The sequence below is a fragment of the Phalangium opilio genome, unplaced genomic scaffold (genome assembly GCF_054372755.1).
Source record: "Phalangium opilio isolate 3A_F unplaced genomic scaffold, DU_Popi_V2 ptg000089l_1, whole genome shotgun sequence".
In the NCBI taxonomy this organism is placed as follows: domain Eukaryota; kingdom Metazoa; phylum Arthropoda; class Arachnida; order Opiliones; family Phalangiidae; genus Phalangium; species Phalangium opilio.
In genome coordinates this window covers 7650747-7667633 of record NW_028324194.1, presented here as the reverse complement: position 1 = coordinate 7667633, position 16887 = coordinate 7650747, and the positions used below count along the sequence as shown (strand labels likewise).

Below are 16887 nucleotides of genomic sequence, written 5' to 3'. Positions count from 1 at the left end.
TTTATTTTTATGAATTAAATGGTCATTCTCAGTTTGCTTTAATAAACCGAATTTTTTTTAACCAGACTTCAATTCGTGATAATTGGGTTACCTAACATCAATTAGTTAACATTTTTTAAGAGTCCTAACCAGTTCAATAAACCAATGTTAAAATAACATAACCTCTTATAGTTATAATTTATGAAGGTTCCCTAACCATTTCTTGGACAAACTGTGTTTAATTAAAATTAACTACTATTAGATAGACCTAGCCTTTGTTTGTTTCATCTAACCATAACTTCAATTAAAGCATGTTCAATTAATAAAAAATGTTCCAATTACACTGCTTTGTTTTAGCTACTTTTCGATCTTTGTGCTAATAATAATTTTATGTTGGTTATCACATCTGTGACGTCAGACTTTTGGATACCCAGCCAAGCGAAATAATACGTTCAATATCCGATACTACCCACTCCTACCCCTAAATTGCGTTGGGTTTTTGCAAAGTTAACAATTGATAGAGACTTATTGATGTTATGTCACTTAAGGCCCATACTTAAAACCGATATTCTTGTCAAAAGCATTCATTATTTGAACTGTAGTTGAAGTGTGTCGGAAGTGGGTCATCGCCTCGTTATATTTGATATAAATAGAATTGGGAGGTAGACAGAAGGGCTTGTATAACAGTGTCGTCGAACTAAATGGGGCACAAGCCCCAATGTGTGTTTTCCATTAATAATGACACAAAAATATCCAGGGGTCTGCAATACGTGTCTTCACTAACTTCAACAAAAAAGGAGGGTTTGGAATAGGAGTAGAAGTTGAAAGAGAATTCACAAAGAGGAGTGGAAATTATAGCATTTTAATAAAACCAGAGTTTTAGGGTTCCAGTTCTGGGAAGTCACGTGAACGAGAAGTCTGGTTATTAGTTTGCTTAAGCAAGGCTTACTCACATTTATCTATTGCACATTTTAATTAAATAATATTAATATAAAATTGCAAAAATATGATTAACATTTACAAGAGATTCCATAATAAAATCAGAGTAAAATTGTCCATTTTACCTGACCTTTAACAGGTTTTAATAATAGATCTCAGGTGGCGCTGCGATCGGAACTAATAACTAGAAATAATACGCTTCTTTACTAGACTATATAATATCAAAAAATTATAAGATATGCTCCATAAGTATGACACTTCCTATGCTTCGTAATGCTAGAGACTTACAGCTCGAGCTAGTTCGAAGGAGAACGACGAAAGCGAGAATTGACTACTCGCGGTGGTTAATTTTGATGTCCATCTTGGTTATATAGTCTGTACTAAGCCTTTGACAACGCCTTACCAGAATCTATGACGTTTCACCTACCTATGTCTCTTCATGACAAGCTCAGGACTTCCATCCTCCAAATTAGTCTGCATTACTAAGCCCAAATTTGACAGCGTCTCCTCGCCAGGCGTATGTCGCTTTACCTCGAATCTATGACCTACTTCAATCAGTTCATGAGAAGCTCCAGTTTGTAACCAGAATTTACAAACTTATGGGGAACATATCTTATAAACTTATGATAATATTAATGTTCAATCTACGGTTTAGATGTGGCGGCAGAAAAAGCAAGCGTGAATGTTATTCGGAAGGAAATATGTACGGTATAAGGTTGAAATGTGTTTCGCAATATTTCTTCATTTGAGATTCGCGTGCCATGTTATCCGACTTTATCGTGTTGCCCTTGTACCTTTCTATGAAATATTAATGTTAAATGTTCAGATTTTTAGGGGGAGACGTGAAAAACGGAGTCCATTAGAGAAAGCGCACTTACTACCCACGCTAATTACCAAAATCAAAACAGCGTAACTGTCGTGAGACGCAGTGACGGCGCCATTTGCGAAAACGCAACAAGAATAGATCATTCCCTTAATGCCATAGGAAAAGCAAACTTTACAGGGGATGGCCCGCCTTATTGGGCAAGTTTCCTCAAAATCGTCCGAAGAACGGTAGAGTAAATCGACAAGTTGGGAAACCAAAATAAACCTCTCCGAGTCGAGACGAGGGCTATCTATTCATTCAAGAGGTTTTTCTTGAATAATTAAATAAATAAATATAATTGATGTTATTTTAATCGTTTTAGGAAAGGTTATTCCTAAAATCATTTTAAACATAGCTTTTTTGTTGACGTTGGAATTCTAGTGAACGCCTTTTTCACATTTCTTTGGAAATTTAGGGTAAACAAAGCGATTGATTTCAGATAAGGGGGTAAGAAATATCGCAATTGCGTGAACCTTTGGTGGAAGAACTGCCATTGGGAGGCTAGACGTTCCTCGTAACCCTAGCCGATCACCGCGTACACCTTAACCCTAACGATTATAATTGAGTAGAAGTAAATATTGCTTTCTGTGAATTGCGAAAGCGGTCCGGATTTTGCGAACACCTTTGCTAAAATTTGTCAACTATAGAGAGGTGACAGACAGACAAGACACGTGCAGCAGTGTAATACCTCTCAGTGTCGTCATCGCCACTCGGAGAGGTAAAAAGTACAGTACTACCAACCAGATAGAAACCATAAGATTTCCTCTAGTTTTTAGCCAACGTTGGAAAACTCTAGATATTTTATTCCTTGACTTCGTTAAAACTTACTGATATCTGCGGATTTTCCAGGTTTTTCTCCTTCACGTTGTGGCAACTTAGGCCTAATATTTTCATCGAAAAGCATGTCGCGCACAGTGGGAGAGCTAAACCCTAACTTGTTACTTGGAATTAATTTTAAACAAGGTTAACTTATTTTATTTTAAATCCAGTTTAATGTAACTTTAAATAAAATTATCTAATTTGTAGAATAAAGTTTGCATTTCCGGAGCTATCTCTCGAAGTTTCTAATTTGTAGAGGGCTGAAGTCTGTGACCTTTTGAGTCCGCGTACAATTCGACAGTGAAAAATTTCTTTTTTGAAAGCTTCCGATTTTAACTATATTTTTTAACTAAGCACCCTTGACTTTCAGTATAAAAAATATTACAGATTTAGAGAAAAAACTAATCTTTCTATTTTAAAAAATATCTAAGTTGATAATTAGCTTTTAAATTTAATTTTTTCGTACGTAGTTTTTAAGACCAATTTTCAAATTTAAAATTTAGACTATTTTAAAGGAAAAGTTTAGCTATGATAGAATTATACCAAGAACTGATATCTAGTTTATTAGGGAATGATGCCTAAGTATTCGCGCGCCATAGTTCCAGTTTCCCTTTCGAAATACAAGGGGGGGACGTAAAAGGAGGCCAAGCTATTTCGTTTCTCAGTCGGAAAATACGTAATTTTCTTCATTCACGTCGCGCTGACGTGGGTTTTCAAGAACCAATGAGATGCTGGTTGTAATTTAGAGGCGGCGGGGATTAACTAAGGACCTACGTTTGGACTGGAGATAAAACTGGAAATGTGGCGCGAATTTATACCTTCTCCCTAATAAACTAGATATCACTTCTTGATTATACCTTAAAAGAACAGCCTTTTTCTAAATATGAAAAGAAAAATATTAAAAATAAAAGATATCTTATTACAAAATAATTAGCATTGAATTAGTCTTAAAAACGAGGGCTAATGCACCATCCTCCCTTGGTTTAGTGGCGTCTGCTAAATCGAACCTTTCGTACCTTTACCCTTACCTCTCTCAGCCTGTGAGAATTTAACCAAAAAAAAACAACTTTCTTTGGTTAAACCAGAAGTAATATAAGGGACTAGAAGTATCGAGGTAACCAAATTCTTCAGTTGGCGAAAGTGAATATTCTTGATAACGCACCAACGGTTGGCCCTCTGGTAGCGGTTTCTGAATTTTGCCTAAAACGTGAGACGCTCGCGGCGGTAGACGGCCGAACTAAATTCAAGCACCCGCGTCCGTGTTCCACGCTTTAGGTTAAGGGGAAGGGGGTAGGAAATTTTCTTGGAACTCGACCAATTTTTTTCTCTCTAGTGTAGGCGCGATAGAAGCGGCATGAAATCCTGAAATTTGTTCACTAGTGCCAGGATCTACTACAAATGCTAGAGCTCTTTACTTCTGGTTTAACGGTTTAACCTAAAAGGTGGATTACATACAATGAAAATATTGTTTTTATGTCGTTCAGTATCCCTTTGTAGGTGAAAAAAAGAGTGCGTGCCGGTTTCGTAAGAAAGCAACTTAGAGGCGTTTTTGATGAGCTTTTTCATGTAGTAGTAAAAACGCCCCAATTCTGTGCCTGAACCGATAAAATAGAGCAAAGATATTTAGGTGCGATATAGAGAATGAACACAGCCTGGACTAGATTAAGGAATGTTATGAAGGGAGAGACGGAAGAATTAACCATTAATAAAGGGCGCTCATCACATCAGGATATTTCCTGAAAATTTTGGTTCGCGCCTACGTGTCTTTCTGGAAACTACTATGTTTCAGATTAGGTAGATCGGACTATGACATGATGGTGATCAGATCGATATAGCATTATTTCCTCATTATCATTAATGGGTTACTTTGTATGAGAAATTCCCGAAATAGCAACTGCAATGTCCAAAACTGCTGTTTTAGAAATAGCGGCTGCTGTTCTGGGAAATTGCAGTTTTTATCTTGAGTTTTGAACAATTCTTAACCCTACAGTTTACCTTAGCTATTAAGTACTACAAATCATCATACTCTAGCTGACCTGACCTAATACTTTTCGGGTTTGAATAACATAACCTAAACTGATTCTAATACTACTGGAGTTCAAATAACGAAAGCAAAAACAAATTCATTGGCATAATTCACTCATCGCCATACTTAATATTGTGATGTTAGTTATGTAAGTTCTGAGGATCGCTTCATTTTATTCAATTAAAGGAGGAGATGACTAGTTAGGTTAGGTTTTTGGACAGCAAAGAGATAGCCTTTCTACTTCCGCAATGGAATACGGCTTTTAATGCAACAATTTGATTACGGTATTCCTGGTTTAATATGGGAAGACCGAAGATAATTGCAACATTGTAACATAATAACATATTGTGAGTGTTCTTCAATTTCGAACTGCACCCTTACTACAAATGCGGAGGCTCAAAGCGTAACAGTACACCTAACTTGTCATCTCCTAAAATACTCTTACATTCTGTGACTTCCTTATGAAAGTTCGCAGGTCTTTGTGTAAAATGCACGCTGTCTTTGAGAAAACACGCAATCATTAGAAAACTAATTGATAAACCTGTTGCTTCTAAGTTCTAATACATACATATAGCTTTGAAAATTCGATATACCTGTCCTTGCTTTCAATTTCGAAATTTCGTACGCTTTAACAATTGGTAGAGTAGCCTTTACCAAAGTGTTCGAAGTTGTGACACACATCTTTTATCCGGTTAGGAAAGTATAGCCAAACACATCTATCCACGTGAATTTCATTTTTCGAATATGAGTGACCTTTAATTTGACCTTTGACTTTACCCTATACGATAATTTAAATATTTGCTGAAAACATGATTGTTATAGCCAGTGTTAAACAAACTATCAGTAGACTAGACTTCATAAAGACATCTAGATTATTTGTGGGTAATAATGGCTGGATTTACTACGTGACATACACTTTTTCGTGAATAGCGACTTGGCAGTACTACGTCATACAACGTCACGCTACCTTCCACTAGTGCTAAAAAACATACCAGTAGGAGGGGTTTATATAGCTTTCATTCTGCAAAAAGAACATACCATAATGGCGCTGGGGGCGGAGTTAAGCCCGAATTGCCAAGTCCCTATTACGTCAGTTCTGTTGATTTTATTCACGATATTTTGATGATAAATTTTGTAAGTCATTTTTTGAGATTCGACACTAATATATTTTTCTTAATTAGTAACTAATAACAATAAGTATGACAACTCTTATTACTTTCCCCTGAGACGTGACGAGGTTAGAGGGTATTGAACTATTGACGTCAGAATAACTATACCCTATTACATTTCGAATAGAGCTGTCTCAGTTGTGACGTCAGTGCCTTGGTAAAACGTCACGGGCTTAGCTATGGCAGGGGGCGGCCATGTTTGGTACCACTTTGGTTCTATGGGCAAATAGCATGGGTGACGTCACGCTAAAGCTTCTGAGATAGCTCTATTTAAAAACACATTTATTGGACTCTGTCTGTATCTATTCTTTCCCACAACGATGTGTCCCTTGCCCCTCTCAATCTCTTGTCATACTTACTGCTGTTAAGTCCCATCTGATTCCCGTACATTTAGGGTAAGAATATGTGGATTCCAGGTGGGCGCGAGTGTGGATATATTTATAGGTGGAGGAATTATTTAGGCTCGCTTCACGATCGATAATCTCGAACGTGTACCGACGACATTCCCTTTTCTTGCTTGCTCACCTCCAACGCAAAGCAGGCAGACTGAGCTTCACTTCAGCCGCGATAGGATCATTCAAATCACCAAATCTTCTCCTACTCCTTAATTCTTAGACTTAATCTAATTTAAATTCAGTTCACTCGAATTCTGCAAAACAAAAACGGTACTAGATTACAACTGCATTATCGTGAACGTCCAGAGTGAGTTCGAAGTCCAATAAGCACAAGGGATTATCAGAAACAGTAATTTGAAGTTCCAGTCGTTCGAACTTTGGTAATTTCATCGGCTTCCTATAGGTAAGATTTTTATATTCAATTCTTTAGTGATGGGTGCTACTTTTAATTTTGAGTGTTAGTTTTGATTAAACTTATTAAATCAGAAGAGATGTTTTAAAGAAATGATTCCGGGCACTTGTTGCAAATAACTTTAATTCCTCTTTTAATACGAGACCGCGTTCGGTTTTCCTCAATCTAATTGAAACCATTTGAAGAGGACTTCCAAAGTTAATAACAGCCCGCAGTAATGATGTTTACCAAGCGAAATATTGGTTTCTCAGTAGCTCAGTGTTTCCCGAAGTTGCCACACTTAATTTTCCTGATTTTGAAAATTAATGACAGATCTTTAAATGTGTATTTATCTTTGGGGGGGGGGGAATTTCAGAGAACTGTATTTTGAACCATTTATATGGTTAATTTTTGCCTTATTCGACCAAAATGTTTGGTGAAAATATGATATTATAACCTGTGTTAAAGGAAAAGGCAGGTAACATAACATTATACCTTAAAAGAGCGGTCAGCCTTTTTCTAAATATAATTATCAGCCTGTGAGAATTCAACCAATTTTTTTAGGGGTAATTGAGTGGTTCGATTTAGCAGACGCCACTACACCAATAGTGGGTGTCGCAGTAGTCCTCGTCATGTTTAAGACTTATTAAATGCTAATTATTTTGTAATAAGAGATCATTTATTTCATTTTTAATATTTAATTCCTTTCATATATAGAAAAAGGCCGTTCTTTTAAGGTATAATGTTATGTCACCTGAACTTTTCCTTTAAACAAGGTGATTAGAAACAGTGTAAATAATTATTTTTTGCCAATAGTGACTTAAAACTTCCATGTAGCGTAGACGTGTTTAAGAAATACACTACATTTGGTAAACAGTGCTCAATAATGACTTTGCATTTAAACCTCAGAGGGATATTCATGTGTTCCGGAGTGCTATTAGACGCGTGTGGTTTCTCCAAAATGAACTCTGATATACTTGAGGCGAGGGGGACTTGAGAACTCAGGTGTACAATATGTCTTGAACTCTATGTACTGTCAAAGCTGAACTGTGAGTTCCGAAGGCTTTCAACTCAATGCACTGTCAAAGCTGAACTCTTTTGAACTCAGGTGTACACAGAGATCCAGAGCGTCTACTCCCTCGACTTGAGGTTCAATCGCGCAGGGACTGCTCGTCATAAGTTTATAAGATATCTTCCATAAATATGACACTTCCTATACTTCGTAATGCTATAAACTTTCATCTCGAGCTACCTAGTTCGAGAACGACAAGCTAGAATTGACCACATTCGGTTTTGCAGTCCATCTTCCTATTTCGTCTGAACTAAGTATTTGACAGCGCCTCACTAGGCGTCGCTTTATGAGGATCTATTTTGTTTCACCTACGTCACCTTATGACAAGCTCTCAGTAACCAGTGACGAACTTATGGAAGGAACATATCTTATAAACTTATGGCTCGGTAAATGATTTTTAACGTTAGAAGAATAGGAAATGGACGTAAATTCTGAGTTAAAAAAGAAACTGCTTCAGCATCCTGTGGCAGGAAGCTATTTCGACTCCCCTAATGACGAATAAGAAGAAGTAATTACAGGGTTCGTACACGACCTGAAATACCTGGCAAAGTCAGGGAAATGAAAGTGATAGCAGTTACCACGTGGTAGACTTTAGAGGGTCATTTCTTTAAATGTCTAGTGGCAAAACTTCAGTGCTGTGAGTTCCAAATTTCAGATGGATTTAAAAAAACAAAACGACAGTAAAACGAACAGTAAAAAGCAATTCATGGAAGAAATTCAAATTACATAATAGATTACTGAATAAAGTGTTCGCCACGTGGTAGTTTTAAATAATTATTGGCCTACAGTTGACATTTTTTTTTTTTCAAAACATAGTTCTCTGAAATCAAACTAAAACTTGACATTGAAAGGTATGTCAATGTCATATAGGCCTAGTTATAATTCGGCATTGGCAACTTCGAAATCTTTGAGAAACACTGGGCAATTAAATTTTGTTGTACCCTTGAAGAAGAGAGGGATGGAGTCGAAACCCACATACCCTTAACGTTACCTATGTACCCCCACCTACGGGAGGTCACCGAAGTCCTCCCAGCATCCTCAGCGTTTAGGTAGGGTCGTACAGTACGATATTGTAACGGACGTCCCCTATGTCATAAAAATTTAAGCTAGTTCTCATTAATACAATGACACTACGCGGCAGCACTTTACAATCGCCTACCGAAGGGTAGGGGCGGGCGCGAGGTACACCGGGAGAGTTACCTACATCTTACCTCATTTTTCTCTGCTGTACCTCACAAACCCTTTCGTTTTCACCTTATTGAAGGTAAAATATGAGGCGAAGCCGGAGTATATTGGACAAATCGACGGACAATTGGCGATGATAGGTTCCGAAACTGTGCAAGGAGTGCCAGGCGGCGTCTTGGGGGTGAAAGAATCATGCATTTCGGCGTCGTGTATCTTCTTGGGAACGACACTAATGTTAACGGCGGCGGCCAGCGCTTGCTTGACGCTCAGTCTCTTAACGGATTACTGGGAAGTCGTCTCGATCGACTACAAGCGGGTGCAAGCCATCGCCAAGCACAGGAACTTCTCAGTCGGACAACTGGGCCAGTCTCCCATCTATCGGGTTCAGTCATCTTCGCCTTTAGCTTCATCTACTGGCGTTGTCTACTTGGTCCCGCTGCACGGTGGTGTTGATTCGCTGTGCGTCGATATATCCGGTGCGGTGATTTACCATAAACCTAAGACCATTAATGGTCTTAGCAAGAAGCGATATCTAGTTTACTAGGGAGAAGGTATAAATTCGTCACATTTCCAGCTTGATCTCCAGTCCAAACGTAGCCTGTCCGGAGTTAACCCCCGCCGCCTCTAAATTACAACCAGCATCTCATTGGTTCTTGAAAACTCACGTCAGCGCGACGCGAATGACGAAAATTACTTTTATTTTCCGACTAAGGAGAGGCAGCGAAATAGCCCGGCCTCCTTTTACGTCCCCCCCCTTTGTATTTTGAAAGGGGGACTGGGACTATGGTGCGCGAATACTTAGGCATCTTATATCTTCTACCTAGTAAACTAGACATCGCTTCTTGGTCTTAGTATAAACGCAGTGTTGAAAACTCTGTAATGAAGCGTTCTTTAATTTTAGAAGAAGAGCGGAATCAACTTCGGTTGCGGGGTTATTCACTTCCAAAATGTGTGTCTTATCTAACTGTCGAGGAAACTTATCTTAAGAACGCCTGGGTTTCGCGTAAGTATACAACCATAAGTTTATAAGATATGTTCCATAAGTATGTCACTGCCTATACTTTGTAATGCTAGAGACTAACAGCTCGAGCTAGTTCGAGAACGACAAGCGAAAATTTTGCAGGACTTCCATCTTCCAATTTAGTCTCGATTACTAACCCTTTGAGAGCAGCGCCTCACCAGGCGTATGGCGCTTTACTAGAATCTATGATCTACCTCACTCACTTCGTGACAAGCTCCAGTTTGTAACCAGAGACAAATTTATGGAACATATCTTATGAACTTATAATACAACGGGTAATCGCTTTCACGTGTCACATCTTATTAATTCTCCAACTTTCTTAGGTATGAGGAACCTAGCAATCTCGTGTGGCTTGGTGTGTTTGATTCTGCTGGGTGCTTGCGCTCTGGTCGGAATATTTGGGCTCGTTAAGAAACAAATTAGCGCCATCATGGTGACGGGAGTCATGTTCGCATTAGCAGGCAAGAACACTTCTTACTCTTACTGGCTATATGGCACAGCTGTCCGGCAGAACTGGGGATTTATATAAAACAACTAGCGTTAAAGGGACTTGGTCTAATTGTTATTTTGGTTTGTTTGCAGCGCTGTTCTGCACTTTCACGTTGTGCTTTATGTATTTCAAGCGTATCAAACCGGGAGGTTTATTAACGGGCACCGTCATGGACAAGGACATCCCGGAAGAGTACATCAGAGCTCGCAGGTTCCGCAGCGGCTGGTCCGTGGCGTTGGCCTGGGGTGGCGTTGGTCTCTGCATTCTAGCCGGGATGCTATGGATTCTTTTAGCCAAGCTCATGAGATATCGTCTTGGGACCATCGCCTGAAAAACTGTCAACATCAGCTGATGTCACCTTGACCTATGTTCAAAAGACAAGCCCTCAAACTATAGTATTACGAGTCCTGAGCTTGGAAGTAGCGAACACCCCTGATGTCACAAAATTCTTCCCAGTTTGCTTCAAAAACGGATTATGGAGAAAATGAGAATTTGATAACCATTACTGACATACCTGATTCAAATAAAGTTTGATCAGCTGAACTTCTGGGACAGTTTTTGTAACCAGGGTTCGAATTAAAAAAAACCATGCCCGAAAAAAAAACCCACGTGTTTTATTGGCTTTAACCCACCATAAAAATCCTCACTAAGATCTTCAATCTTGATGAATTTGAACGGTAGAATATTTTCATTTTAAAGATAGTTATTGTTTCTACTTCAAAAGTATTATTTAATAATATCAAGAAGCGATATCTAGTTTACTAGGGAGAAGGTATAAATTCGCCACATTTCCATCTTTATTCTACAGTCCAAACGTAGGTCCGGAGTTAATCCGCCACCTCTAAATTACAACCAGCATCTCATTGGTTCTTGAAAACTCACGTCAGCGCGACGCGAATGACGAAAATTACAGTCATATTTTTCTACTGAGGAGAGGCGAAATAGCCCGTCCTCCTTTTACGTCCTCCGTTGTATTTTGAAAGGGGGACTGGGACTATGGCGCGCGAATACTTAGGCACCTTAAACCTTCGCCCTAGTAAACTCAATATCGCTTTTTGATAATATTAAAAAATTATTTATGAAATATTTTACAAAGCAGTGACTTTGGAATGACAATTTCTACAATTCACGCAACTGCTTAAGATAAAAACCCATAAAAATCGAATAAAACCCAACAAAACCCAGTGGGCTTGGTTTTGTTTAATAAAACCTGTATATTTTCGAACCCTGTCATTAACTCACCATGACATCTTGTTGTATACTCCTGTTCAAATCCATATCCCAGTATACTCTCCAACCTCAATTTATATCATCTGAAACCTTACAATATGGGGCGTATATTGCCTACCTTTCTATGAAGACCAATAATACAGCAATAGCCCCATCACGTGACCACGAAAGTGTCGCGTACAGAAAGAGAGACAATATTTGCGACATAAAATAGATTTACTCTTTTTCCATCATCATTTCAGTAACAAACATTATTTTGACAAGAATATTTTCATCCGTATAATACAATGTATTGGAATTATTAACAATTGGCCCGGAAACGGCCAAGGCTTAACTTTAACGATATGTAGAGTAGACTCCCAACGCCTTCGAAACAATATTATTATTTCAACCCTTCTTCAATTCGCGAATAGATGGCGTTGTACGCCATTTTGAATTAACGAGATATATGCATTGAGGAAGGTACTTAACAAATTATATTTACAAAACTATAAACTACGATGATAGCAAAAGTATATAGAAATAAAAACAAAAAGTACACTTCGTTGAAACATGTTCGCGCCCTAACTCCTTTACCAAGAGAATAGTGTCGACCCCCTCTGCGTATGATTACCTTCCCGACTATGGCACAGGGAACTAGCCGTGAATAGGCTCTTAAAGTAGTACATACAAGCTCTAGTATGTATGGATCTATAAACCTATGACGTGAAGAAGCTCTTCCCTGATTGGTTAGTTCCTGTAGACGGTTGAGCGGAGGGTATTTTGCTCAGTTTACATATCGTCTACAGCCAAAAGCAGGGAATTCTTAATAAAGTGTACTTTCTGTTTAATATCTATTCACTTTTGATGATAGGAATGCGCCGCCATTTTGGTTCAAGGGTTCTAAAACTTAAGTAGACACTAATAATAATAATTATTTTAACACAACAGCGCCAGTCTTGAAATTACACTCTGTATTAGAGTTAACAGATTGAAAGCTGGAATGGCTTTATGCCTAACTCTTTCTTAAAACGCCTTTCAATCTATTGACTCCAATTCAGTAGATAAATTATCAAGATATTCATTAAAGTTTAAATTGAGCAAAATGATACGTCTGGGGGTGTCAAAAATTCACTGACTGAAAGAAATGGAAGCTAAGAATTTATTTACTTAAAACAAAGAGAATATACTGAATGGAGTTGAAGATTAAGCATTATTCAGTAACTTTGAATTTTATTATAATGTTTTAGTTCCGGAGAGTCACGTGATAGCATAATTCACGTCGGCTCTATGTCTAAAATGATTTGAGTCTTTAAGCAGACGACGTATTCCAACCAATGAGAGGTGAAGCTAATAGGCCAATATTGTCCCTAAAACGGGAAGGCACCTTTATTAAAAGCCTTGGCATATTCTCTTTGCTTTGTAAATATTAGGTTCCATTTCAGCTTTAAACGGTTTAGGTACTATTGCCATTTTCCATAGAGTAACTTTAGAAGTGGAGTGGAAATAAAACCTTCATTAAGGAACGTACGCTACTTTGAAGTTAAGTCTCTCTTAACATTAATTGCTCCAAGTTAGCATATTGCTAGCAGCTAGGGCAGCAATGGAAAACGGCATTATCCTGAGAATAGATCTAAGTAATGGTACATGCAAGACAGGGTCAGTTGAACGAAGTGTACACGTACTACGCAATAAAAGGGGTCATGACCTTTCCTCATGTAAATTTAAATTACAAAAGGAGGGATGCGAAGCATCATAATTACCAATTCAAATTTTGAGAATTTTAAATATTAATTTATCTTTTTGTTATTTATGTTCTGAGCAACAAAAAATCTAAAATAATTGGTAATTTATCCCATGATGAACAGCGTCAGTAATTCAGTAATTAACACGTGTTTAATTACCGATATTGGTAATGGGAAAATGGCCGTTTCTCTAATCATAAGTTTAACATTTCACCACTAGTTTTCTACGATTCCATTCTAGTCTTATCGTGCTAGAGTTGCCAGAAGATAAAAGATTTTGGAAACTGAGCTAGCTACCTGACGGTTTGGGAATTTGGGTTGATAAGGTATTCGGGATTTTATTTGAATTACTGAGTAGATAATTGCTAACGTGTGATATCATAACGATAAAATTATTGCACTTATACCAAAGGCAAACAGAAATAACTCAAAATGAGCCTGAGGCGATGTCTAAAAGATGCATCGTCTGCTTCAGAGTCGAATATTTTCAAACGATTTTACTGTGACGCAGACGACACATAATTTTGTCCCAGACTCCCAGGTTCTTCAGCAAAAATGGTACGTTAAGCCTCGGCTCACGCATCGGGAATAAGATGAATTCCCTATATTTCTCGGAGTGTCTGACATTTTGTTATTTCTATTTGCCTTTGCTTATGCTACTGGTTAATTTAAAGGGTCTGTAAAAAAAGCGGGTGGGTAAAAAACTAAAAATTATTCGAAATACGTCATAGACACGTCACGTGACTGAGGAAAGGCCTGGTTCAGTGGTTCGATTTATTTTCAAAACTACGTCCACTTCGGGTTCGGGAAGTTGGTGCTGCAATGTCGCGAAAAACAAGGCCTAGTTGTTCAGTCCCACCTCATAAGGAGCTAACCTATACTTTGGATCTTGGAATCACGTGGTGCCCGTGACGTATTTCAAATAATTAATATGACATTTTGTAAGAACTTAAGAATTGTTCAAATAATTACACCCTTAATGGTGCCGTTTTTTTTTGAAAGTCGGACGAGAAGTATAGATACTACGATTGATATTATTTCCTAAGAGCTACGTAGGTATATGTCTTCCTCAGAATTTTTTTTTGACTTAGAATATTTTAGCCATATCACAATAATATTCCTTCAGAGGGAGAAGGGGCGTGCGTTTTACAAGCGCGGCCCTGAGTCACGAACCTTCCCGGAACTAATAGCCTATTCCATTTACCGCTCCGAGATGCTCTGCTCTGCTCTGCTCTCGGAGTGCTATGAATTTGAAAAATGTCGCGTCGTCTGCTTATAGATCTAATTTAGATCAGCTCGCGCTCAGATTTCGGTTAAATTCTATTTAGGGAGCGCTCGATCCGTGATCCACTCCGAGCACCATATAAAAAGACAGATCAAGAGCAGTACGGGTGATTTCTCCCTAACTAGCGTTTTCCATTGGGGTGGCGATCCGAGCGCTCCGAAAAAATCGTTATCGTTTTTCATTGGAAAAGAGCGAGTGGCTACGTGACAGAGGCACGTCTCCCTCACGGTTTGCTCTCGAGTCTGAGCGACCTAAAATGGATCGCCTGATGACGTCACAAAATCGCTCTGAAAAACGTTTCTTTCTTATAGCGTTTTTCTTAGAGGTGATCCGAGCGCTCCCGGAGCGCTCCGAAAAAAAAAATCGTCTTTCATTGGAAAAAAACGAGCTGCTCCGAGACGGAGGCGCGTCTTACATTGAGCCAGTTGCTCCCTCCCGGTTTGCTCCCGGAATGATCCAAACCGCTCCGACTCTAGAGACGGAGCGACCAAAATGGATCGCCCGATGACGTCACAAAACAAATCGCTCTGAAAAACGTTTCGTTTTACTTTGGGAGCAACTAGATTCGGACCTCCGAGCTAGAGCGATGACGTATCAACAAAATACCGAGAGCTCCCAGGCGACCCCAATGGAAAACGCTATAAATCTGTCAAGACGTTTAGGCGGCAAAAAAATCCTAACCTGAAATAATAACTCTATAGAGTGCTGTCAGTTGTGACGTCAGATCCAAGGTTAAACGTCACGAGTCTGCCTTTAGCAATGGGCGGCCATAACAGTTACCGTTGTTTTTTTTTTCATTATGGGAAAACAGCATGGGTGACGTCACACCGGCGCTTCTGACATGCAGCACTCTATCGGAATATTCCGAGCAAATCCCGAGCGATCTCTCTCAGAGCGTGTAAATAGAATACGCTATAAATTTGTCAAATATCCAAAATAGACTATACGCGCGTTATAAGGCATTTCTTCTTCCCTATAGGGACTTGGCAGTACTACGTCATGCAACGTCAGGCTACCTTCCACTAGTGCTAAAAAACATACCAGGAGGAGGGGCTTATGTAGCTTTCATTCTGTTAAAAAAACATACCATAATGGCGCTGGGGGCGGAGTTAAACCCGAATTGCCAAGTCCCTATTATGGCCTTCTTAAACCATTTGAAGTGTTTATTGGTTGTTTGATCATTCCCACACGCCCACGCACACTACCATTATTGTCCATTCCCACACGCCCACGCACACTACCATTAATCATTAATTATTAAGGATTAATGATAATTAATTATCACACTACGCTTTCGCCATTGTTCTTCTCGAAGGTGGATCGTACTCGGGCGCTGCCGACTGACGCGTCACTACCCCTTCGATTTAAGTCTAGGAATTTCTTGTTGAGTATTCCCGTAAATAGATATCGCAACGATTTGTTATTGTTAGCCTTACAGGGCGAATTAATTTCGTCGCAAGAGCGCCATCTCTTAGAGTCCAAGGGTAATAACGGCGCCTTTAAATGATTACCACCATTCAGGTGAGTGGCGCCCTCTCCCATAATGGCGGCGCTTCCGTTATTATCAGTTTGTAACAAAGGCTTACTACATTCCGTTAATCCTAAAGTCGGAGGTTGAAATTGATTAACGGTCATCATGAAACCGTTCTTACTGCGCCTGTGCAAGTCCGAACGGAACCTTAACCCGCCGCAATCGGTTTCGTTTTCGGACGAATTAACTTCGTCATCGTCCAAACCTTCGATTCGTCCATTGGGCGTTTGAAGAATGGGTGGTGGAACCCGTTCCTTAATCTCGTACAAGGCCCGTGGATTCAAATTGTGTCCGTTAGGGTTAGGAATATCTCCGCAAGAGGCGCTGTTCTTATCTTTATTAAAATCGCTAGCGTTTTCTTTTAAATGCTGAACGCGATTTAGCGCGGGGCTGACGCGATTCACCCGCGGACTGTCACTGAGCACGCGCAGAAACGAAGGCGGTGGTACCTGCTGGACACCATTTAAAGTTGAGTTACTGTCCTCAAGGGTGTTGTGAAGGTCGTGTCGTATAGCCACCGAACTTCGACGAGGGAATTCGGCGATGCTAAGTTTAGGACTACGTCTTGAACGATTCTCACCGTCTTTAAGGGGTTGGAATAAAGGTTGAGGGGCAGCGATGTCCGTTTGACGACGTTGTTTGGGAGGTGCCGCTGATGTTTTGCCCGTTAACCAATAAGTCCTCATTTCGCCTTTACCCTGAATCGAATTATCGAACGGGACATCAGAGTCTTGGCTTTGGAAGCCAGATTGGATCGTGTTAGACT

At 39.3% G+C, this 16887-nt stretch overlaps 2 protein-coding genes across 3 annotated transcripts in view; one reads left to right on the top strand and one right to left on the bottom strand.

The window, feature by feature from the left end:
- Nucleotides 1–6476: 6476 nt before the first annotated feature.
- On the top strand, nt 6477–10855 carry LOC149647337 (uncharacterized). Its single transcript, XM_089849732.1, has 5 exons — nt 6477–6595; nt 8920–9316; nt 9742–9843; nt 10185–10322; nt 10444–10855. Exons 2-5 carry the CDS (start codon nt 8974–8976, stop codon nt 10680–10682), a joined length of 822 nt encoding a protein of 273 aa, XP_089705858.1. The 5' UTR covers nt 6477–6595; nt 8920–8973; the 3' UTR covers nt 10683–10855.
- Nucleotides 10856–11778: 923 nt separating this feature from the next.
- LOC149647334 (receptor-type guanylate cyclase Gyc76C-like) overlaps nt 11779–16887 on the bottom strand; it is a 116731-nt gene continuing 111622 nt past the window's right edge. For both annotated transcript variants that reach the window (XM_089850187.1, XM_089850188.1), the window contains one exon: nt 11779–16819. In XM_089850187.1, the coding sequence (XP_089706313.1) occupies nt 15872–16819 (948 nt within the window). In that variant the 3' untranslated portion in view covers nt 11779–15871. The remainder of the gene's footprint in view (nt 16820–16887) is intronic.

Bases quoted from the DNA above. Each gene is read 5' to 3' on its own strand.
- LOC149647337 (XM_089849732.1), top strand. From the start codon at position 8,974: ATGATAGGTTCCGAAACTGTGCAAGGAGTGCCAGGCGGCGTCTTGGGG. The intron at 9,317-9,741 runs GTGCGGTGATTT...CTTTAATTTTAG, and splicing joins GCTGTGCGTCGATATATCCG to AAGAAGAGCGGAATCAACTT. The intron at 10,323-10,443 runs GCAAGAACACTT...GTTTGTTTGCAG, and splicing joins AGTCATGTTCGCATTAGCAG to CGCTGTTCTGCACTTTCACG.